Source organism: Panthera leo, chromosome B4 (assembly GCF_018350215.1).
Source record: "Panthera leo isolate Ple1 chromosome B4, P.leo_Ple1_pat1.1, whole genome shotgun sequence".
Taxonomy (NCBI): Eukaryota; Metazoa; Chordata; class Mammalia; order Carnivora; family Felidae; genus Panthera; species Panthera leo.
In genome coordinates, this window is record NC_056685.1 from 68,236,296 (window position 1) to 68,261,139 (window position 24,844).

Below are 24,844 nucleotides of genomic sequence, written 5' to 3' on the forward strand. Positions count from 1 at the left end.
GGCCTCCACTCATTTTGCTTTCTGGTATACCAACCATTGTGTAATCCCTTTCACACTAAGGGTTGCTCCATATGCCAACAGGAGTGACAGTGCTGAACACTGTCATAAAGCACATCACTTCTTCTCCCTTGGTTCTTTGAACTCTTAATCTGGAGGAAGCCATGTCATGAGGACATTTCAGCATCTTGTAGAGAAGCCTACATGAGGAGGGGATAAGACCTCCTACTGATAACCAGTATCAATTTCTCAGTCATTCCAGTAACCCATCTAGAAAGCAGATCCTCCAGGCAAGCTTTCAGATGACTGTAGCCTTGGTCAACATCTTGATCAAGAACTATCCAGCTATGCCACTAAAAAGTTCTTAGGCCACAGAAGATATGAGAGGCAATGTTTATTGCTGTTTTAAACCACTGGGTTTCGGATAATTTGTTATGCAGCTGTAGATACAACAACAGCCATGGAGTTATGTCTTCAAAGTGCTAAAGGAAAAGTAAATGTCCACCAAAAAGTGTATATCCAGACAAATTATCATTGATAATGAGGAAAAATAAAGTTATATTTAGACAAACAATAACAGAGTTTATCCTCCAAGAAAGTGTTATGTATAAAGGAATGTCTAATGGGTAGAATTCAGGAAGAAGGAAAATAATCCCAGAATAAAGTTCTGAGATATCAGAGAGCATGGTGAGCAAAGAAGCCAGTAAGCATGTGGATAAATGTAAGCAAACTAAGCTAATAAGCCAGACTTCAGGATATGCTGCTGTTGTCTGGGTTTGAGGACTAATGAGAATGATAACTTGTTCTCTGATCAAGTTGGTAGTTGCTTTTACTTCAGATTTCTGTTAAAATAACAAATTAGACATATATGAGTATATATGCATATGTGTATATATGTAGATATATATGTATATATCTTTATATATGTAGATACATGCCTATGTATGTGCATATTTTATATGCTCAAATATAGAGAATGCATGAAAACGATAATCATAAAATATAGGAGGGTGGTTACTTCTGAGGTTGGAGACAGAAGGGGAGGAGGATGTGACCGAAGAGGGAGGGGACCCACAGGAAGCTACATCTTTATAAGTGATGTTTCATTTCTTAAGCCAAGTAGCAAGAACATAAGTAGCCATTTCTTATTTTTTATAAGTTTCCCTAAATGTCAAATATTTGTTAATTAATTTAATAAAAGAGTGTCACAGAGTCACCTCATACCCTCCACTTCCTCACCACCAACCTCAGCAAAGATTCATGAGAGATCTTTGTGTAACCTCTGGGTAGAGTCCCCAGAGAGATCTTTGTGTAACCTCTGGGTAGAGTCCCCAGTGGTACATTAGATTTACCACTATGATTAAAGACACACAATTCTGAGTCCTCTCTTAGAGAAGTTTTTGAGTTAATAGTGCTGGGATGAGTCTAGCAAAGTTGGATTAAAGATTGGCCTGATGAACCATGGTGCATCATCACTGGGCACAAAAAATAACTCCTACACATATGCCCAAATGATTTTTAACAAAGATGCTAAGGTTTTTCACTGGAAGAAAGATAGTCTTTCCAATAAATGATGCTGGAACAATTGGGCATTCATAGACCAAAAAGAAAAAAAAAAAGAGCCTTGACCTAATCCTCAAACCTTATATAAAATTAACTCCAAGTAAATCATAGACTTAAATGTAAAATGTAAAACTATGGAACTTTCAGGAAAAATCATGAAGATGAAAATGTTCAGCAGCTAGGAGTAGGGTAAGAGTTCTTAGACTTGACACCAAAAGCATAATGTATAAGATGAAAAAGTGATAATGTGGACTTCTTCAAAATTAAAACCTTTTGCTTTGTGAAAGTGTGAAGATAACGAAGAGAAAGCTACTGACTGGGAGGAAATATTTGCAAACTACATGCCCAACAAAAGATTTGTGTACAGAATATGTGAAGAATTCTTAAGACCCTAAAACAACAGTGTGACAAATGACAAAAGACATGAGCAGACATTTCAATGAAGATGATATACAATGGGAAATAAACACATAATTTTTTTGAAGTTTATTTATTTTGAGAGAGAGAGGGAGCATGTGCGAGCAGGGGAGGGGCAGGAGAGGGGCCCAAGCAGGCTCTGAGCTGTCAGTGCAGAGCCTGATGCAGGGCTCAAAATCTCAAAATGTGAGATCCTGACCTGAGCTGAAACCAAGAGTCAGATGCTTAACCAACTGAGCCACCCAGACACCCCAGGAAATAAACATATAAAAGATGTTGAACATCATTAGCCACTGGGAGAAAGTACATTTAAAACCATAATGGCTTATCACTATATACATATCAGAATGCCTAAAATAAAAAAAAATAGTGATGTAGAGACAGTGAGTTACTCACACATTGCTGATGAAAATGTGAAATGGGACAGCCACTCTGGACATGAGTATGGCAGTTGGTAGCCATGTGCTTACCATACAACCCAGTACTCCTGGGCATTTATCTCAGAGACATAAGAACATATGTTCACATAAAAATATATACACAAATGTTTACAACAGCTTTATCCATACTAATCAAAAACTGGAAAAAACCACATCTCCTCCAATAGGGGAATGGTTCAACTGTGGTACATGAGTCCCATGGAATAACGCTCAAAAATAAAAGGGAAATGATCTATTGATACACACAACTTGGATGTATCTCGGGAGATTTATGCTGAGTGAAGAAAAAGCCAATCTCAAAGGTTACATACTGTGTGATTCCCTTTACATAGCATTCTTAAAATGACAAAACTATAGAGATGGAGAATAGATTAATGATTGGCATGGGTTAGGGAGGGCCGAGAAAAGGAAATAGATGTAGCCAGGAAAGGGTGCCACAGAGGATTCTTTTGATGAAATTGTTCTGTAACTGTGATGGTCTATGCATTGGATAAAAAGAAAAGTTGCTTAGGACTACAGAAACATACAGGCACACAAATGAAGACATGTAAAACTAGTGAAATCTGAATAAGGATGATGGATTATAGCAAAGTAAATTTTCCCGTTGTGCTAGTATACTTTAGTGATATGGCGAGGGATGAGCAAAGGAGATACAGAATCTCCCGGCATTATCTTTCACAAATACATGTGAATCTACAATTATCTCAAAACAGGAAGTTTTAAAAATCACTGAACATGTAATACACTGAAAGTATAAAGAAAATAAGTATTTATGGGCTCCTTTTTTCAAGGATAGTATAATTTTAGAAGAAGTGGAGTATGGTACACCCAGAGGTAATATTTAAACAAGTGATGGCCACAAACTACCTTCTAAGGAAGTGGGTCCAGTTAGCCTCCAGACCTAGAAAAAAATTAGTGGGCCTGCAGATTTGGGACCAGAGCTGAATTTCTGAAAAGCGACAGAGAACTGTATGTGTTTTCTTCTTTCTTCCCCAAAACCCATCTTCATTTTTTTTCCCTATGCATTTCTGTCTTTCCTTGAAATAAACATTAAATATTTTTTGATATTTATTATGGAGGACATCAAATTAATAAAGCAAACCAAAGTGACCAAATGTTCAAACCTGGCCTGGGTTGGCCAAACTCTATTTTTAATAAGGCTCCAGATGGTTGTAATAAAGTGGTCTCTAACTTGTATTTGGGAATTATTGTTCCAGGGTATCCATGGAAAATAGTTTGCAAGTAATCCTGTTTTGTTTATCCAATGTATTTTGGGGATAATTTATTTTAGAAATGTGTTTCATAAGATAGTAAGGTCCTCTTTTCCTCCAGTGTGTCCTATGCAAACCAAATAGAAGTCAATCAGGCGACAATTGAAAAATGATATTAATGTTTTTCCAGAAGGCCAGGAGTGGTATGGGAATGGAGGAGAACAGCCCAGGTGGGGAGAAGACCTAAGGCCTTGAGTTTTTCCCTCACCCTCATCATCATTTTAGCACAACTGGACTTAAACCCTAAGTCCTACTAAGTAAGATGGTTTAGCTTCAAAAGCTCTTCAGTTAATCACAGAACTACTCAATCTGACTATATAGCGGCAGTAAAGAAGAAACAAAAACCAAATATGATGAAACATTCCCCAACTAGAGCACTACTATAAAATTTAAGATAACTTTACAAGAAGTTATAATACCATTCTTGGTATTATGATGTTTAAATTTGTTTATAGAAGATTTTAGTGAAAGCTTTTTTTTCCTACCAAGAGAGCATATATAAACTCAATTTAAAATAATATTGTATCAGAGAAGGAGGTAGCTTCAGAATTAACCTTTTAAAACAGATGTGTGCATAGTATAGCCAAAGGGATTTAGAACTCAAACAAATATAAATTTCTTAATATTAAAAAAAAAACTTTATAGTTTAAAACTATTCTTAGTTACAAAAAAAGAACCAGTTATTAAACTTCAAATGTTTTTAGACCTCTTAATAAAACTCTGAACTAAGAGAATTGATAAAAATGTCCTCGTTGTTATAATAAATGTTTTACTTCTTAGGTGCCATAAAAATGTATTTCAGGTCAGCCTCATCAAGCAAGCTTTGGCACACATGAAGAGCCCTGTATGAATGTTCTTTAATGAAAGACACTTCTGAAAAACCTAAGCTCTTCAGCTAAGAGTGTCCTTTAGAGGGAAAGGTTTTCCAGGATTTATTCAGCAGCACTTATGGGAATATTTATGCAGATTGCCAAACCTAAAATCTCTTTCATGAGTGTACTTTTGGACAACATTAAAAAATGGACCATAAAATTAGGTCACAAAGGCAAGAAATTAGGCTTTGACATCCATGTTTTACCACTTTCCGTGGTATTTCTGTTGTATTATAAATATTCTTGGCATTGCTACCAATTATTAGGAAGACCTTCCTGACACCCAGCTGAACATAATGTTTGGCACTAAACTTGCCAAAACAGAAAATGCAATGAAGACCATATTTTTCAGATGCCCTGGCTTTTTGTTGTTGTTTTACATCTTAAATACCATGTTAAACAAAATTTCTTAGTGTAAGTCTGAGATTTAAACACAAAAGAAAAAAGACTTTCACTATCTGAAACTTTTGTTTCCTTTTGTTTTGGTCAAATTCTCAAACCCTGACATATGCTATATAAATTTGGAAATGTTTGGAAAAAAAGGGTAGCTGAAATTCATTTTTATTTAGATGACGTGTGTGTGTGTGTGTGTGTGTGTGTGTGTGTGTGTGTGTGTGAAGCTTTCTGCTTTATTCCCAAAGCAGAGTACAGTTGCAGAATGGAAATGGATATGTTAGATGTCATTTTTATTTGATGTAATTCATTGAAGTTTTTATTACTTGGCCTAATGACGTGGTTACCAGATTCTTTCTTAAGGAGATCATTTTGGCTGATGAGTAACCCACTTTTAAAACCTGCATTGAATAAGTTAAGATAACATAGCCAAATAAATAACCTGATGGAAACTGTCAATATACATTTTATCTGAATAATATTGCTATATTTTATTTTATTTTATTTTATTTTATTTTTAACGTTTTTATTTATTTTTGAGAGAGAGAGATAGCTCACGAGCGGGGGAGGGGCAGAGAGAGAGAGAGACAGAGACAGAGATAGAATCCAAAGCAGGCTCCAGGCTGTGAGCTGTCAGCACAGAGCCTGACATGGGGCTTGCACTCATGAAATGCGAGATCATGGCCTGAGCCAAAGTCAGATGCTTAACTGACTGAGCCACCCAGGCGCCCCAATATTGCTATATTTTAAATCAATGGTTGGCTAGTGGTCTTTTCTACAGGAAATGCTTAGCTCTTTTATATTAGCAGAGTTCATATCCAGAGCATATCCAGGCAAAATTGGTTTTGATGCATTTACTCAGATATTGTTGTTTCAGGTTAGTTAGTACTCTTTCCTTAAAAAATATGGAATACATAAACATTTTCTTTAAGATCAAAAGGCTTTATTGGTTCTGTTATTGTCAAATCATGCATTAATTACATCTTGTTTGCTCTTCACAGTAACTACATGAAATCTCTGCAGTTATGTTCAAATTTGAATATACAATTTTAAATTTAATATTAATCCTAGAAGTCATTTAGATAATTCCTATGCCTTCATTTTGTAAATTTGGACTCTAAGAGAGATTTGCCCTGTATTACCATCTGCTTAGTGATAAGCAGTCCAGGTTTGTCATTGTATTAGAGCTTCTTCCAGAGAATACAAATAAATAAAATCTATAGTTAATTTCTAAAACTTCTGTAGCTAATACTTTAAAGCTTTCTATAGTTAATTTGGTATAGTATCAGAACGATGACCAAGTCCATTCTAGAATTGCCGCTACTAAGTAGTAAAAGTTAGAGATTACAGCTTCTGCTCTTTTCTCTTTCCTTCCCATTGTGTGGCATATGCTAATAAATAGCAGTTAAGGGTTTAAAACATTGTGGAAAAAGATAAAACCAAAGACAGTCACTAAAATAGATTAAACTATTAATTCCTGGGTTATTTGGAATTCTACTTGTATGGCTAACCTAGAGTCCTTGGCTATGAGTAAAAGCAAAAGGAAAGAAAGTCTGTTGTCATGTTAAGATTTGTGGAACTTCTGGTATTAAATCACAATTTAGATTTTTGTGGTATCTGGCATAAATATTCCAATTGTGTTTAAGAAATCCTATATTCAAATTACTATCCAATATGAGACTATGGATTTGTATTCAAAATTATTAAGACATGGCATGCCTAAATGAATTTCAAAGGCCTTTGAAATTAATCAATTTAGTCTCTATAAAATTAGGAAGAACAGACAGAAAAGTTTCCTGTAGTACATGGACCAAGTTAGGCATACCAATACGCACACACCTTACCACCCCTGCCACCATACGCACTTATATGAAGACATCCAGAAAAGAGATACACTTATAAGGCAGAAAGATGTGTCCAGATAATCATAATCAAACCAAAGAGAAGAGTTGAGGTAGTTTTTCAAGTATTTGGGTCAGAAAAACACACATTTACCTCAGATACTTGGATAATTGCCTCTACTTTCCACTTGTGTTGTCCAAGAAAGTTTGCCACAGAGACAGACTAAAGATTCCATCTCATCAGCCCTCACAGGACTGAGACAGGAAAATGGCCCTTGCTGCCCACACTGGCTGGAACAATGACTGACGGGGCGCCATCCTGAGGCATCCTGAGCCCACTTGGCACTAAACCACAGTGATGCATCTATTAATAGTGAAAGCCTGCCCAGAAATTAAGCATTCTCCTTTCCATTGAGATCAACAGATTCAAAAGCTGCTAGGGGGCAGATCTCCATAACTGTTACATACTAATACTGAAATAATGAGCTGGAATGTGTATCTGTTTTGAATAAATACAGAATTTAGAGAGTAGCTTGATTGCTTCAAAGTTCGAACTCAGTAGTAGTTCTATTTTTTAAAGCTATTTTTTTAAAGCTCTAGTAAAAATAACAACTCTACCAATACTACTGAAGTTATGAAGTACACCAATGATTTGAAATTGTCTTCCTCAGTGTAAGTTCAATGTAAATTGATGTAAATTCAAGGTGATTTTCAAATATATCAACATATTATGTAATTCATTCAGAATGAGTCGTACGATTTTATGCTTTAAGATGGGTCTTGAAATTGATCTAGTGTAACACCTCATTTTACAAATTCAAAAATTAAAACAATTGTGTAAGAATCATAAGCTGGTACACAACACTGTAGTACATACACAGATGAAGATTTGGATTACTTATCTTTTTCCTCAATGGAATGCAAGGAGAGACGTTTTCAGGGAGGGTTTCTTCTCCTCTTTGTTAATTAATTGTTCCTGACCCTCTTCGTCTCATAATCAAACTGGTCAGCTTTTGGCAAACTGAAACTTACTCTTTGCTACACAGTCTGTCTGTATCCACAGATCCCTTAACAAATAATCAGCAAACTCACTTCTCCTCACTCTGATTCCAGGAGAGAAAGGAGGAAAGCTTTACAGAGCTTAATAGCCATGGTGCACTTTTACATGCTCTACTGCAGTGCTGTATGCTAGGCTTTATACAGCTGGTGTATTTACCAGTGGTGCCAAATTTATGTGACAATTATGCCAGTTATGTCAAATTATAACAACAGTTCAGATAGAGATAGTTTAAAGTCTTTATGAGCATACATAAATGACAATTAGTTCATATTTTGAAAATAATTTCAATGTATGTTGGAAGAATATTATGTTTACAACTCCAATCTTCAGGCCATGAAAAACATTATATTATGAATATAAAATAAAAATAAAGATATATAATTATATAATTTAATGTATAGTATAGAAGATAGCATATCATAAAGACATATGGTATTAAAATACATATTACTTACCATATATCATGTATTTCCTATATAAAGATACATAATATTAATTAAAGGCTTATTACTTAACAGGCACTGTTTTAAGTGATGGATACTATTGTTATCCCCAATTTACACATAAAAAAATTGAGTCCCAATGAGGCTTAAGGTCATACAGCTACTAAGCAGAACGAGATTTTAATCCAAGCAGCCTGACTACAGATGTAACATCTAGCTCATAGCTGGAACACAATATAACCAAACACTAATCCAGATATATTCAATGAGAAAAATTAATAAATTTTGAAAATTTAAAAAGTAGGCCTCTTTCTTTATTGGTAAGAACTTTTTATTCCATAGAAAGTCACTGATGCCGTTTTGCAATTTTATTTTTGCCCACGATAATTTATAGCTGACCTAATAACAGGGGAAATTATAGTAGTTAAAAATATGTATGTATATATAATGTGTATATATATATATATATATATATATATAGCTACTCAGCATCATGCAATTATAATAGCAAAAACAATAAATATAGGAGGTGGCTTTAAAGCTTGATTTTAAAATGTGCTCTTTAGCTTTAAAATTGATTCATTCAAGGGGCACGTGGGTGGCTCAGTCTGTTAAGCCTCTGACTTCAGCTCAGGTCATGATCTTGAGGTCTGTGAGTTTGAACCCCGAGTCAGCTCTGTGCTGACAGCTCAGAGCCTGGACCCCGCTTGAGACTCTGTGTGTGTCTCCTTATCTCTCTGCCCCTCTCCCACTCACGCTCTGTCTGTCTCTCACTCTGAAAAATAAATCAACATTAATTTTTTTAAAATAAATAACATTCACCTATTCAAATATTTAAATGTTTTACTTTATAATGGATATGTCTATAGGACTCTCATATAAATTTTATCATGTCATCTTTTTGTTGTATCTTAAAATTGCTGTGAGGTAGTAGTGTAATAACTGGTAATCCCATTTCATTAGCAGAGGGAATTTAAAAAAGGAAAAGGAATAATCTTCAGCTCTCACCTTATAAAGCCACAACTTGGCCAGATACCAGTGCTCTAAATTTACTATATAACTTATTTTACTTCACTTAATGCTTAACTTCCCAACATATAAAAGCCAGATCATATCATTTTTATTTTACATCTGTTTCACTGTTGGCATGTGGTTTATTTTATCAAGTTAATTAAATTGTGTACCCAAACCACTCTGAAGTATTGATGATCATTCAAAGTTAGGTTAGAGAGGAAAGTAAAATCTTGATATCATCAAATTAATTAAGATATACTCAAAGAGAAAGGAAGAAATGTGAAAAGTATTCTGTAGCTGACTCTGTAGACTCTCTCTTGATATCCTACAAACCCAGCTGTGGATTTGAACTATGATACAACCATGTTTCGCATCGTCTCCACTTCCTCCTTAAAGGTAACTACAGGATCCCATACTTGACAGAATACCCCATGTGTTATCTAAATTTGACTTAGGACCTATCATTACATCAGCACAGCAGTGACTTCTGTCTTTCCTCTGCTACTGCACTTTCCCATTATACTATTTGACTGCCCAGTACACTTACAAGTCAATGCCCATTCTGGCATAAATCCCAAGGCTTTTTGTTCCCTAAAAAGTAAAACACTATTTTAGTTTCTAATTGTCCAATATTAGCCATCAGTAATGGTCACTCTATGGACACGAGAGGAGGTGAGGAAGCTGGCTGTGGTTTCTGTGAATTTCCCAGGGCAGCGAGAGTGCCAACTCCTTTGAAAGTGCGTCGGGATGATGCAAGTAAGCTAAGAGTTAGCATGTTGCAGGGACAACCTTGAACCCACTTCATTTTAGAAAAGAAATAATACACAAACATGTGAGTAGCAAGTAACTCGTGACATGCCAAGATGTAGTGATCCCTTGTATGAGTGTCCCTGAATAGTCGAGGCTCTGTCACACTGAAGAATATACCTCTAAACTTCAGCTCCCTCCCGTCTTACTGGCTGTCAACACCAGAGCTTGAGCAACTCCACATGTTCCTGAGAATCTCTCCAGGAGCAACGGACCGTTACTGACAGTAATATGTCAGATCTGTCTGATGTCACCGTCTGATATGTTCTTGTGTAAGCTGGTAGCTAAGGTGCCTAAATCAAGGAAATGGAACTCTATTGTACGGCAGTTTAGGGAGACTTGCTGTGTGACTGTGCAGAGTCCCCTCTTACCAGACTTAAAACCTCAGGGTTCAGAGAAACAAACTCTGCTAATATAGCAAAATCTACCAAAACTTTATTTAAAGGCCAGGGAGTGAGGGGAGTGGTGTTTGCACAGAATATATCCAAAATTAATACTTCCAGTTCTCATTGAAAAGATGTAGAAATCTCATGTGTTTAAAGTGACAAGTGAATTTGGCGCCCTTTGTTACCATTTATCATAAGGACAAAATTTGCAATAAGCAGTCAGCAAAAGCAAGTTTTTACATATTATTTCTCATAGTTAAATAGTCACCATCAGAGAGAAAATAGTGTGGTAAAGTGGTCTAATTCTAATAATCAAATTATACTTAATTATGGGTAAGGGAAAGAGGTGGCTGGTCATCCTATAAATTACATGATTTTCTCTAATACTATAGTTAATATATGCATACAATCATTAAAAGATCTACATGATGTGAGGCATCTGGATGGCTCAGTCAGTTGAGCGCCCAACTCTTGGTTTCAGCTCAGGTAGTGATCTCATAGTTCGTGAATTTGAGCCCTACATCGGGCTCTGCATTGGCAGTGCGGAGCCTGCTTGGGATTCTCTCCCCTCTCTCTCTGCCCCTATCCCACTTGCACTCTCTCTCAGTCTCACTCTCTCAAAATAAATAAATAAGCTTTAAAAAATTAAAAGAAAAAGATCTATATGGTGCAATTTAAAAGGTATGACATTTGGCATGAAGCAAATGTACCTTAGAAAGCCACTTCCACTACTGATTCAGCTGTGGTCTTAGGCTAGTCAGTTAATCACTCTAAGTCTCAGATTCCATATTTATGAAAGAGAATAATAATAGTTACGGTTCACACAATGACCATGGTGATGTTCTATAAACATCTTCCTTTATTTCTTCCCTCTTTGCTATTAATGTATAATGTAGACATAAAAAATAAATACCATATACCTCAAGACACAAGTTCCCGTGACATCCAGTCCCAAACACTGATTAGCTTTTTAGAATCATTGCTAAGTTCACCCTCAGTATTTTTTTCTTAGTTGTAAGCCTTCAAGCACATGTTTTAGTAAGTAGACTTGCACTTCTGGAATGAAATTACAAAGGTTCTAGGAGTTTTTGTTTGTTTATTTGCTAACGTGGGGGAACGGATCCAGGTACAGCTCTTGTTCTCTAGAAAGTCAGTCACTATACAGGGGGAGAGAGGTTTGGTTGGGCCAAAGCTTGTCACTTTAGCCTTCTCTCTTGGACTCCCATCTCCAGTGTCTAGGAGAAGATGTTTTCCTTTGCTCATTAGTTCAACTTACCCATCAAGGACTCATGGCAAATACCCAAAGCACATGGCTTCCTGCCCCTAACCGGGCATCCACACTGTCCCTTCAGCCTTGATCTTTCCTCTTGCAGGTAAAAACAGAAAAGATGGAGAGAAAAACATGGTGGATCCTTTTCTCCCCGTCTGTGCCAGCCTGCCTCCAACCTGGTGATCGTTGACACTCACCATTTGTGTGAAAGCCGTTTTTTCTTTCTTTCTTTTTTTTTAACGTATTATTCTAGATTATACTAATTTACTCAATTTTGTAGCTTCTGCAGTTTTCCCTCCCATCTAGATCTTAGAGGATTTTCCCCCTTTGAAACTTCTAAACATACTTTTGAGCAGGAAGATATTTAAAAATATAATTATAGCTTCACTAATATGAAAAATGGCTAGTGAACTAACCTAGTACGTCTTATAATGGCCAAGTGAAATTTTTGTGTTTTCATGTCCTGTTTTTCATTGAAATTACATATCTCAGAAATTAGCTCATTATCTGAAAAAAATTATGAAGAACTGGTGAATTATAATACAGGAGTATTGCCACTGAATGGACTGTTTGATTTAGCCAAGCAGGTAATGAACAGTGTTGTTGTCAAATTCACTAAGGTGTCATATTAATTAGGATGCATTCTAAGGAGCATTACTCCATTGGTCTTTTGTATCCTGATGCCATATATATATTCTTTGGCAAGAATGGATGAAAAGCAGCAATAAACAACTCAAGACTGTCCATGGCTCTGTAGGGTTTTTGGAACAATTCCTGGGATTGGGAAGTGAAAATGGACAGCATCCAGAGAAAATTGTTGTCTCAGTAGCAAGGTTTATGTGAAGATACCAAGCCGTTAACAGCATGGATGTGTATTTAATTTTATTAACTCCTACCATCAACCTTCTTGGATCTTTAATTTGGGCAGGAAATTTGAGACTGTGACTGGAAGGACTTGAGCAGAAGTGAAAGATTAAAATGAAGTATATATAATTCTTTCTGGAACTGCTTAAATTTCATTGTTTCAAAACACTTTAATTTTTCCCCTTTGGTCAAAAAGACATGCTTAAAATTCTTGTCTCTTTACCAGAAATAATTTTGCTCTTAAACAGGTTTATATTTAGGTATAAGGTATTATATAAACTTCTCGTTTAGTAGCTCAAGCAACCCCATCTGTTGTTGGAAGAACTCTCAGGAAAGTTTTGAGGGATATGGATATGACTCTTAAATATATATGTAGTGTTCTTTTTTAAATAACCCATTAGTCATCATAAAGGAATAAAAATCTCTGGCTCAAGATGTTGTTAATTTCCATCTTTTTAATTTTTTTAAAAATTTCCAGTCTCAATTATTGTCACAAATGGAACTATCTTAGAATTTAGAATAGAGATCCAGATCAATTGCCATTTTAATAAGATATTTAGAATTTTTCTGCAACTCTCATGTACCTGTAAATATCATCATGGAGATATGTGCATGAATCATCATTGTGGGCATCTTTCATAGACCGTAATTGAAAGTATACCACCAAGACCAGATGGGGATATAGTTGTTGGTTTTTAAAAAAATTTTTAATGTTTATTTATTTTTGAGAGAGAGACAGAGTGTGAGCAGGGGAGGGGTAGAGAGAGAGGGAGACACAGAATCTGAGCTGTCAGCATAGAACCTGATGCGGGGCTCAAACTCAAGGGCCATGAGATCATGACCTGAGCTGAAGTCAGACACTTAACCGACTGAGCCACCCAGATGCCCCTAGATGGGGATATAGCTTTAAAAAAGAAAGAATAAAAATTTGAAAGAAAATCACATGACAACAAATGTGCTTTTCCTGTTTCTGGGAAAGGGAGAATATTCTTGTTTAAATAAACTGCATTGATAATAAGTAGAGGTTATAAAGATTCATTGCTCTCCTGTTAGATTTATTCTCATTACGAATGGATCTAAGTTCACTTCTCTCAATGTTAGAGGTTAAAAAACTACCATGCTCCTATTAAATGGTAGGGATGTTTAATATTCACCTTCACCTTAGTAGAGCTTTAAACATTGACAAGACCCCATGACATTGAACTGTGTTTCAGAACATTATGTAGAACCATTGTCTTAACTAATTTTGAGAACAGAAATAGGCCTACAATAATAAAAGGACTTTAGCTGACACATACTGGTAAAAAAAGAGTTCGCCTCTCCTAATATAACTGATGTCCTTTCAGTAATGTGATTTTTTCAAGATTATTTTATTTTAAAAGGGAAGATAATTTGTTCTGAGAGGTTTTTGTTTCCTTAACATTCAAACTTTTCATTAAAATTTGCTATTTTAGTAAAAAATAAAGAATCACAGAGTTTTGCATGTGGTGTTTGCTTTAATGGCTTAATGGGAATTACAGGTAGAGAGTAATGCTAGATGTGTTTCACGCTTGCAGCAGCTCTGGAACGTGAAGGTTTATATTAAATGTGTGTGCCATGTGGAAGGGAGTCCCAAAAGGACCAAAAGTTTAGGGTCCGGTTGTTTAGAAAGTCAGTGTTTAAGAAGAAGAAAGTACATTAGTAATCAGTACTGCCTAAATGTCAGCACAAACTCAAGCAATGCATGGGGTGGAGTCATGGCTGCTGTGCAGCCTGTTTAATGCTGGAGGGTCCCAGTTTCAAATCTTCTATCCCATTTGACTCATCCGAAAATGTGTCTCAATTATTGATGGGGACATTTTAAAATATTTTTTTCCTGGCGATTTTTTCTCAAGTGTCTAAACTCCTTTTCATAGAATGTTACTACTTTCCCAAAGAAGAAATGGCCAAATTGATAAATAATTGTGTTCTTGCTCAGTTTTTCCTCTGATTACCTATGACCAAGAATTGAGTGGAAATCACATCTATATTTTGCTCATACATAGGCATTTTTACCTAAAGACACTGGCAAAATTAAGGAAAGTTAACAGATGGCTTTATGGTGATCAAGAAAAACTGGGGATATATTGAGTATGAATTTAAAGACAGCTGATGTGTTATCTTCATTTATCTGAGTTAACAGATCAAGCAAAGATTTAAAAAGTTATGGTCATTGTTATAACAGTTTTGGTCATTTTTTCTAAAATATACACTTGTGCCCAAGATATTCATACTGTCCCCAACAAGAGAGGTCTCCAAAGAAAGCTCAATACCATTTTTTGAATTTGATTCTGATAATGCAATAATTTAAATCATCATGCTATAGTTATTGGAAAGTTGGTTTCATGACAGATTGGCTGTGTTTACATCCTAGCTTTGTCATTTGCTAGCTGTATGACTGTGATCGTTTAATCTATCCATGTCTCTGTTTCCTCATCTGTAAAGTAGCAAAAATGATAGCACCTACATCATTGATGATGAGATTTCGCAGTGACTTCAATATAACAAGGGCCCAGTAAAATATATTAGTTTTATTAAAATAAAACATATAAAATTTTTATTCACTAACATTTTATGTCATATAAATTTTATGTTGTTATGAGTTCATACTTGTTAAAAAATACATTATATTATTCAAAAAAACACACAGAAATCCAAGAAAACAACAGGGAAAACCTGTCAGTATTCAGGTAGCTTTTTGGAGGGCTTTTGCAGATAGGCACCTTCGGGCTGCAGGATCTAAATTTCAAATGGGCCTTTTCTCATTTTGTGTGAGTTATGCCAGGACACCCAGTCTCTTGTCCCAATCTGTACTCTGTTACAAACTATCTGGGTGACTCTGGCAATAACATTTCTAGACTTCTGGATCCTTTGGTAAATATACAGATATTCACTTACATGCACTCTAAAATGTATGTGATCCATATTACATACTGAAATATTTTTGTTATTTGCCTGCAGTCAATGATTTCATAGTTAAAACATTGAGAACCTGGAGAGATTTAGGGGTAGGGAGTATCAATGTGGCAAATGAGACTGCATTGAACCACAGATGATAGAGGACCATTCTGGATATTTCCCACAGTCCTTCTTCACTGGTTGAAAAGAAAAAAAAGAACAAACTTCAGTAATTGTAGATTCCTTTTGCCTGACTTTGAAGAACCCACAATGTTGAAACATAGCACTAGCAAGGACCTTGACAGACCACTAATTATCCCCTATAGGTGAGATTTTTATGGAGCGTTCTCAGGCAGCAATCTCTGTGAGGGATATTTAAAGGCAGAGGAAAAGAATATAAGTGAAAAACCAGGATAGTAAGACAGAGGGTAGTGCAAATAGAGAAGGAATTACATAGTCGCAGCCTCTACCTGAAGAAGTACAGAAAGGTAGGTCTAAGAAAAATAGTGATAGAGCACCATGATTTTGAATAGGAGATAGAGAGTATCGACACTGAAGTTTGCACTGGAAATTTTATCCTACGAGGATTTGGTCAGACTGTCTTCATAAAAACTAAAAACAAAAAGGGTCATTTAAAAAGCTTTTTACCTCCTCCCCCAGATCTTTTTTTATTTTTCTCCTTACTCCTCTCTTTCCAGCTTCCTAAGTATTTAATGGTAGTGAGAAGAATCAAAAGAAAGTTTTGCCAGGGCTAGTCAGAGAAATTATCCCAGTTCCTCCACACACACTTCCCCCTCCTCCTGCCATCCTGATCTGTAATGATTAAAAACAAAAGAATGGGGGTGCTTGGATGGCTCAGTTGGTTAAGCATCCAACTCTTGACGTAGGGTTAGGTCATTGGGATCCTCTGTCCCTCTCTCTCTGACCCCTCTCCCACTCAAAGTAAGGGAACAAACATCTAAAAATTTAAAAAAATTTAAAAAAGAAAGAAAATGGAAGACTAAAATAATTTCTCCTTGAATGTATATAAGCATTTAAAATGCATGTCAAATTCCAAAGTTCCTTTCTATCTGACCAATGTCTCTGTGTCATTATAATTTCAATTTAATTTCATTTTAATTTATATATATATATATATATATATATATATATATATATATATGTGTGTGTGTGTGTGTGTGTACACACACACACACATATATATATATATATATATATATATATATATATATATATACATAATTCATTATAAATAACATTCTTAGGAACAATTAGCTATCTGCCTGAGGGCCACTTAAGAAATTGGAAAGATATATTAGTAGGGTAATAATGAAATAAGCTGCATGTAACAGTCCATTTGCTTACATTTTTCCCTGACTTTAATTCATTGCTTGTATATTTCTTGAGAGTGTTTGCAAAACAGTAGGAGCTTAAAGAGAGGGAGAGGAAAAAGGAGAGGGAGAGGGAGAGAAGGCAGAGAAAAAGAGAAAGAGAGAGAGAGGAGGTGGAGGTAGAGAAGAGACAGAGAAAGAGAGAGAGAGAAAGGGAGGGAGGGAGGAAGAGAAACTCTTAGAATCATGTATTGCTTTTTTCTCCTCATTGATGGAAGAATAACAAGGGTGGCCAGTTCCGAATGCCTTCTTGTGTGTGTGCTGAGAGGAACTGGTAGCTGCATTTTATTTTCTACCATAAAACTTTTTTCTCCATTATGAACAGGAAAAAATGAACAAGTAATATCAGCTACACTGCTTTGAAAATCTTCCTCTGGGAGATAATACAATACTGGCCCTGAGCTGACCTCCTGGGTTGTGCAAGTTCCTCTTGATAGCACCACTCCGTTTTTGCTACATTGTGATTTTTTAGTACAAACTAAGGGACTTCACACTGCCAACCTTTCCTCACCTCCAACAAATTTATCAGAAAACACTTTATTTTTAAATGAAAACAAGTTGTAAATGAGCAAGCTGAGAAACAGATCACTCCCAATTCAATAATTACTGCTGCTTAGTAGCTCAGATGCCCAGGAAGCTCTTACAGGAATAATAGCAACAATACTTTTGATACTTAAAGTTTACTGAGGACTTTCTATGGATCAAGTCTACCACTATATTCTTTAAAGATACTGTTTCAATCCTAAAAAAAAAACTATTCTATATTATGATCAATTTTTATTACTCCTAGTTTACAGATGAGGAAATGGAAACAATAATTTTAAAAACTTGCCCATGATAAATCAGGGCATAGAACTTATTATATATATAATATTTGTATATATTTATATTATATATATTCATAAATATAAATATAAATATACACACACATATATTTTAGAGTGCGTGGAGAGTTTGTGTGAGCATTCAAGAGCGACAAAGGGACAGGGAGAGAGAGAATCTTAAGCAGGCTCCACGCTCAGCATGGAGCCCAATGCAACAAAGGAGGGCTAGATCTCATCACAACCATGAGATCATGACCTGAGCCAAAATCAAGAGTCGGGCACTTAACCGACTGAGTCACCAGGCAAAGAGCAAAGAATTTAAAGTCAAGCCTCTTTTAAACTCCACAATCCCTGCCTTTAATAGTACTTTTCTCTCAGGTATTTTCCAGGAGATATTCGTAGTCACTTACTAGATGGAAAAGTGTACTTCGCGTTACTAAGTAACATTGCCACACCAGGGTTTTGAGGATCTCAACCGACACCTTTCCATTTGCTCTCTCAATTTTACCTCCTTAGGATGATATTCAAGGCAAATGGAAAAGTAGAGCTTGTGTTGTGGATGACTGCTATGTTTACAGAACTGAGAGAAGTTCAAATGTGATATATGCATTTATGTAGACACCAAAATATTTGTTAAGAACCCGTTAGCAGCCAAGCATATATCAGAGGAAACAAAATGCACAAATTTAATTACAATGTCTTGCTTAACAGTGTTACTCTTCAATGAATGGATGACTGAGTGAAATTATTTGGCATGTAAGATTCCAACAAATATGTTCCTAATATGCAACTCTAATCTGAACTTTTAAAATATTACTCATTTGCCACTCCAAGAACTTCAGAGAATAACAGCAGGGCAATAATTTATACTTTAATGGTTAAAGGCTAACCTATGGCAATTCTGTCTTAAATCCCCCTTAGCATTTTATTGATGCCATACCTTTGTGCTCAGAAAAAGTATCCAATCAATATGGTTTTTACATATGAAAAATGCAGTTTTTTCTTTCAGAATATCGCACGTGTTCTATATTACTTATGTGTCTATTTTCATTTACTCTGGATGATGTATATATGTTGCTTTTAATTAACATCGAGAAGTATAAGTACACTATTAGAGATGATCCATTTATAAAAGTTTATTTATATGTTATATAAACCTCCAAATAATAAAATTTACTACCATCAATAGGATGTGTCTTGTGTTATTTTAGTATTAGCAGTAATGTATTTGTATGGATCTATCTATACCTTTTCCCCCTTGGGATCAGCTACAAGGAAATCATCTATACCTTAGCAAAAACCAAAACCCATTTGCAAAAACCAAAATGATGCAGACTAAGCATCTGATTTGATAACGAGTAAAGTATTTATATTTAGCTACACATGTCTTTAGTACTACATTCACAATGAAAAGCCAAAGGTATCATTTTACCAAAGTTGTTATTATATTTAATATGCCTAATTTAGTTGGGGATTGACTCCTTTCTGGTGTAAAGAAAACAAGTGAGAGTATTTTCTGAGATGTGTATACAAGGACGTCTCTATTCCCTGAGAACCTTCTGTGGCATTGTAAACAATGGATGCATCTGTACCACTTAAAGGATGTTTTTCTCATTTTTAAAAACAAGAAATTGTGATGTAAAGTATAAATGCCTTGTATGCCATTATCGTGGCATTTACTGGCATTTACAATTATAGTTATTTTTTTTAGTGGTTATTTATTTTTGAGAGAGAGACAGAGCATGAGCAAGGGAGGGGCAGAGAGAGAGGGAGACACAGAATCTGAAGCAGGCTCCAGGCTCTGAGCTGTCAGCACAGAGCCCAACGCAGGGCTCGAACCCACAAGCCGTGAGATCATGACCTGAGCTGAAGTCGGATGTGTAACTCACTGAGCCACCCAGGCACCCCGACAATTATGGTTATTTATTTGCTGGTCCATTTCACTCTTTTCAAGACCCTGAAAAGCTCTTCCATACCCAAAAGTTATGCATCATGTGTTTTTTTACTACCTGGCATAGTGCTCTCAATGAGTAATATTGGTGCTGACCTATGAAGCATCTATGAAAACCTATTTTTAACATTGTTTTATGTTCTGCATTAATAATCTTTCTGTCCTAAGACTCTTCAGTATAGTATTTTGTGTTTCAGAGCATTTCTGGTGTATCTCTGAGTTGGTGATTGTTTTTTGCATTTTATGGAAATAGAGATATTTCTTGTCATATTATTTACTCCATTACTGTAACTAATATGAATATGTTATCCAAAATGATACAATAATTCCCAGAATTTTCTACTCCAAGTAAAATAAACTACCTAGACCATTTAGGGTTATAAAAAAGAATTTGTTCCATCTGGGGGAAGCACAATGAAACATTTAACTATTCTCATATCTGGACTTATTTGTGCTACCATACCTGATTTATGCATTCAGCAAACATTTATTAACTTGCTATACTCTGTTAGGTCCTATAACGCCAATTGCATTTTATAAGTCAAAGGTTGTCATGTGTATCCATTTTATGAACCAAGATTGTCATATTTATCTTGAATAATGTCATTTCTAAATGATAGCATTTATCTCCTTTTTCAAAGAGACACCATGAATCCACTTAGCAAAGGCCAGAATATTATTATTATTATTGCCTATTATAGTTTATATATTCCAAAAGAAATATGGCAACACCGATTATATCATACAAATGTTCTTTAATTTCATAGAAGATGTTTTTTGTATTCTAATGTGCACTTAATTCGCTAGCTGGGATTCATTGATTCATTACCCAAATTTTCATTCCAGGCCCTCCAGGCCCTCCAGGTGGTCTGCGAATAGAAGACATTAGAGCCACTTCTGTGGCACTTACTTGGAGCCGTGGTTCAGACAATCATAGTCCTATATCTAAATACACTATTCAGACCAAGACTATTCTTTCAGATGACTGGAAAGATGCAAAGACAGGTAAGTTTCATTTGTCTGATTAATCTGTGCATATTTTTAAATGAATTCTTTTCACAAAAATGAGTATCTGGACTTTTTAAGGATTTCATCACCTACCTTGAAATGCTTTTCTATTTTTAATTTTTTTTTCAAGTATCCCTGTGGGATGGTAGTGAAGAAAACCACAAGGAACTTAGACAGTTTAAAGCTGCAGGGGAAGCAGCATTTCTGAATCTATAATGGGAAAGCAAAGAGAGGCCTCCTAGTTTTCTAGTTTGCTATGTGTAATTCTAAGGTTTATTAGGAAAAATAAACTTCAGGAAATCTTTTTTTTTTTTTTGGCAAATGATATCTATAGCTTATTATTTATGACCCTTTTTTTTTGCAATTACATAGGTACTATTATTCTGCATTTTTAGAAAAGCCACTTTGGTTATAAATATTAATTTAAGCACCCAGTTTCTCACTACTATAGCCTTTGTTTTTCAAAGATGATCATACCTGCTTTGAATTTCCTCAGAACATATTTTCAGTGAAGTTTTGGGTCTCCATTTTTTTTTCTTATACTAAGGTATTCTAAAAGTTGATTAGGAAAAATAAATGAGTAAGTGGGTTCCCACCTTTATAGCTATTCCCATTGCCATTTTTCATGACTAGACTATAACATCACACATCAGTTTATCTGTTGTAATGTCAAAGAAAAAGAAGGATCCTTTCAATGAAATAATCTGTTTCTGTTTGTCATTTTGACATTATTTTTAAACAAACTTGTAATTGCTAGAGTTTCTTTTAGACATAATGAAGAGACATAGAAATATGTGCTCAGTTGTCACAAGGGGAGAAAAAAACAAAATGAATAAAATGTTTATCTTTTTAAAAATTTGAAAAGAAGTAATCCCAGAATATCCCAAACCTGCTCTTATTTTTGCTTTAACTAACATAATGGGATTTAATTGTATTGATCATTGAGAAGTTTTAGTTTAGATTTAATTTTCTTTGATAATTTATTCCTATTATGTGAAATGAACTAAATATAAACCTGAAGGCTGTTATGAGGGTTTAGATATATTTTAGTATTGAGGTATTCTCCATATATTATATAAAGAACACGAGTTAGAAACAGGTGAAATATTTCTGCTACATTATGCTTGCAAATGTAAGTTATCTAGCAATAAACTTGGCAAAATCAGATCATTTGAAAAATAATATAAAAACAATTTAGATGTTTGATAAACCTGAAGTATGGATATTTTCTATTTCTCTGAAGAGAATGAAAATGGATGATAATGATAATATTAGATATCTAGCCTAACTGACACTGATTATAGATACTAGAGAACAGAACGCAATGAACACATTTAAATTTGGTTTGCTTTGAAAAAGGAGTAATAATTGTAATCATTTTCATTAAATATATGTTCTTACTAGGTAGCTGAATAAAAATATACTTATCATTAAAATATCTATATCTATTCCACTAGAAAGTAAGTTCCATGAGGATGAAGGTTTTTATTCACTGCCCTACTCTAACTCCTAGATCAGGCCCCATAATGCTCATTTATTAAACACATGCTGATGGGGCCTCCATTGTATGCAAGAACCTGTCCTAGATTCTGGATATACACCTGGCCATCCAGGAACAAAACAGAGAGAAGAAACACACACACACACACACACACACACACACACACACACACACACACACACCATACACTCAAAAGAGTTTACATTCTAGTAGGAAAGACGGCAATGAACAAATAATTACAGTAAATGTACAGTAAAATGTACAGTAAGTCCTATGGTGAGTAGTGCTAAAGAGAAACAATCGTGAAGAGGGATCAGGATACAGGAGTTGTATTTGAAAGAAAGGGTGCTTCTGATATTAATCTAGTCACCCCAACTTTTGCATGGTTCTTGTTTACATGTTGTGTCTTTCACAACTGTCAGCCTATTTCAATCTTTGAATCTATAGTATGTTTTCTGTTGAAACATATAGTTGCATCTTATTTTTTATCCTGACACCCACTGCCTTTTGATTGGATTCTTTGATCAATTAATATTTCATGTTACTATTTATATAGCTGGGTTTATATATGCCATTGTATTTTATTCTGTTTATTTTTTTTAAGTTTTTATTTAAATTCCAGTTAGTCAACACACAATATAATATTGGTTTCAGGTGTACAATTTAGTGATTCAACACTTCCATATAATACCTGGTGCTCATCACAAATGCATTCCTTCATCCCCATCACCTATTTCACCCATTCCCTGCCCACCTCCCCTGTGGTAACTATCCATTGTATTTTTGCTTACTAAATGTTTTACTTGTTTTTGTTCCTTTATTCCTTCTTTACTGCTTGAGTGAATATTTTCTAGTATAACATCTTAACTACTTTAATGAATATATATTTATGTAGTTAATGGTTACTCTCTATATACTATATATACATTACTGAATATAAATAAATGAATTTTAAATATAAATATAAATACACATATTATTACTCTAGGGCTCACCAGCTACATCTGAACTTGTTAGAATACTTCATATGTTTACTAACTTAATTTCAGTGAGATATGGAAATGTTACTCCTAGATAACTCTATTGCATCTTACCCATTTTTTGGTGCTATGTATTATTTTTATTCCTCTCTATGTATTACAAACCTGTTATTCTTCTGTTACTGTCTTCTAAAGAAGCTACAAGAAGAAAGGAAAGCAAGTACATATTTATAGAGTTTGTTATATTAACTTTTTTATTTTCCATTTTTAGTCCTCCTCATTTGTTCGTGTGGATTTGAGTTACCATCCTTACTTTGATAGAACTTCTCATCCACCTGCCTTTAAGATATCATCAAATATATTACACTTCTGTATGTCTTAGGCCCAACAAAAATTTTTATTTTATAATATAAAATATATACAATAAATATTTTTAAATGTTTATTTTTGTGTGTGAGAGAGAGACAAAGCATGATAGGGGGAGGTGCAGAGAGAGAGGGAGAAAGAGGATCCTAAGTGGGCTCCACACTGACAGCAGAGAGCTCAATGCTGAACTCAAACTCATGAACCGTGAGATCATGACCTGAGCCGAAGTCGGATGCTTAACCGACTGAGCCAACCAGGTGCTCCTATAATAAAAAATTTATATATATGAAACTCATGAGACAGAGTAAAATGATAGTTGATGTCAGCCACTAAATTTGGATGTAGTTTATAATGCAAATAGCAATAGTGGATGACAAGATATGCAGGGGCTTGTAGATCCTATAAGGAATTTGTAAACGAAGGAGAAATAATGATGTATGGAGAAGGGATTTCTGGAGGGCCAAAACTAGAAACATGGAGAATAGCTAGGAGGATATTGAAGGTGAGGGATGTCCAGGTCGGAGATGTCAGTGGCTAGGACAATGGGATAGCAATGTGCATGGAGAGCAGTGCGTGGGTTTGAGATATATTTTTGAAGGCAAAACAGAACTTTCTAACAAATTGAGTATGGATATTGAGAGAAAGGGCAGAATTGAGGATGGGCAATGAGATTTTGGCTCTAGCATCTGCACGGAAGGTAGAAACATTCACTGAGAGAGAAGAGAGATTAAGTGCAGGTGAGGACTTAGTTCCATTTTGGAAAGTGTTCTCCATTTATTTATGTAGAACTGAATTTCCATATAGTATAATTTTCCTAAGTGAAGAACTTTTTTAATATTTCTGATTGTGCAGGTTGCTGGAGTCAATGACCTTTAGCCTTTGGAAATTTCTTTCATATCATATTTGTGATAATTTTTTTAATATAAATTCTAAGTTGTTTTTTGAGCATTTTATTTTTTATTTCTTTTTTTTAATGTTTATTTATTTTGGAAAAACAGAGAGACAGCGTGAATAGGGGAGGGATAAGAGAGAGAGGGAGACACAGAATCTGAAGCAGGCTTCAGGCTCTGAGCTGTCACCACAGAGCCCGACACAGGGCACGAGCTCACAAGCTCGCAAACCGTAGTGATGACCTGAGCCGAAGTTGGATGCTTAACCAACTGAACCACCCAGGCACCCCTTTATTTTTTATTTCTTTTATTTTTTAGTTTATTTATTTTGAGAGAGAGAGAGAGAGAGAGAGAGCGAGAGTGAGCAGGGGAGGGGCAG

General features: G+C 35.1%; 1 protein-coding gene across 1 annotated transcript in view; it reads left to right on the forward strand.

Annotated features, from left to right (window-relative positions):
• CNTN1 (contactin 1) overlaps positions 1–24,844 on the forward strand; it is a 278,854-nt gene that overhangs the window by 173,884 nt on the left and 80,126 nt on the right. The window contains exon 16 of the mRNA XM_042948459.1: positions 20,567–20,725. Coding sequence (XP_042804393.1) covers positions 20,567–20,725 — 159 coding nt within the window. The remainder of the gene's footprint in view (positions 1–20,566; positions 20,726–24,844) is intronic.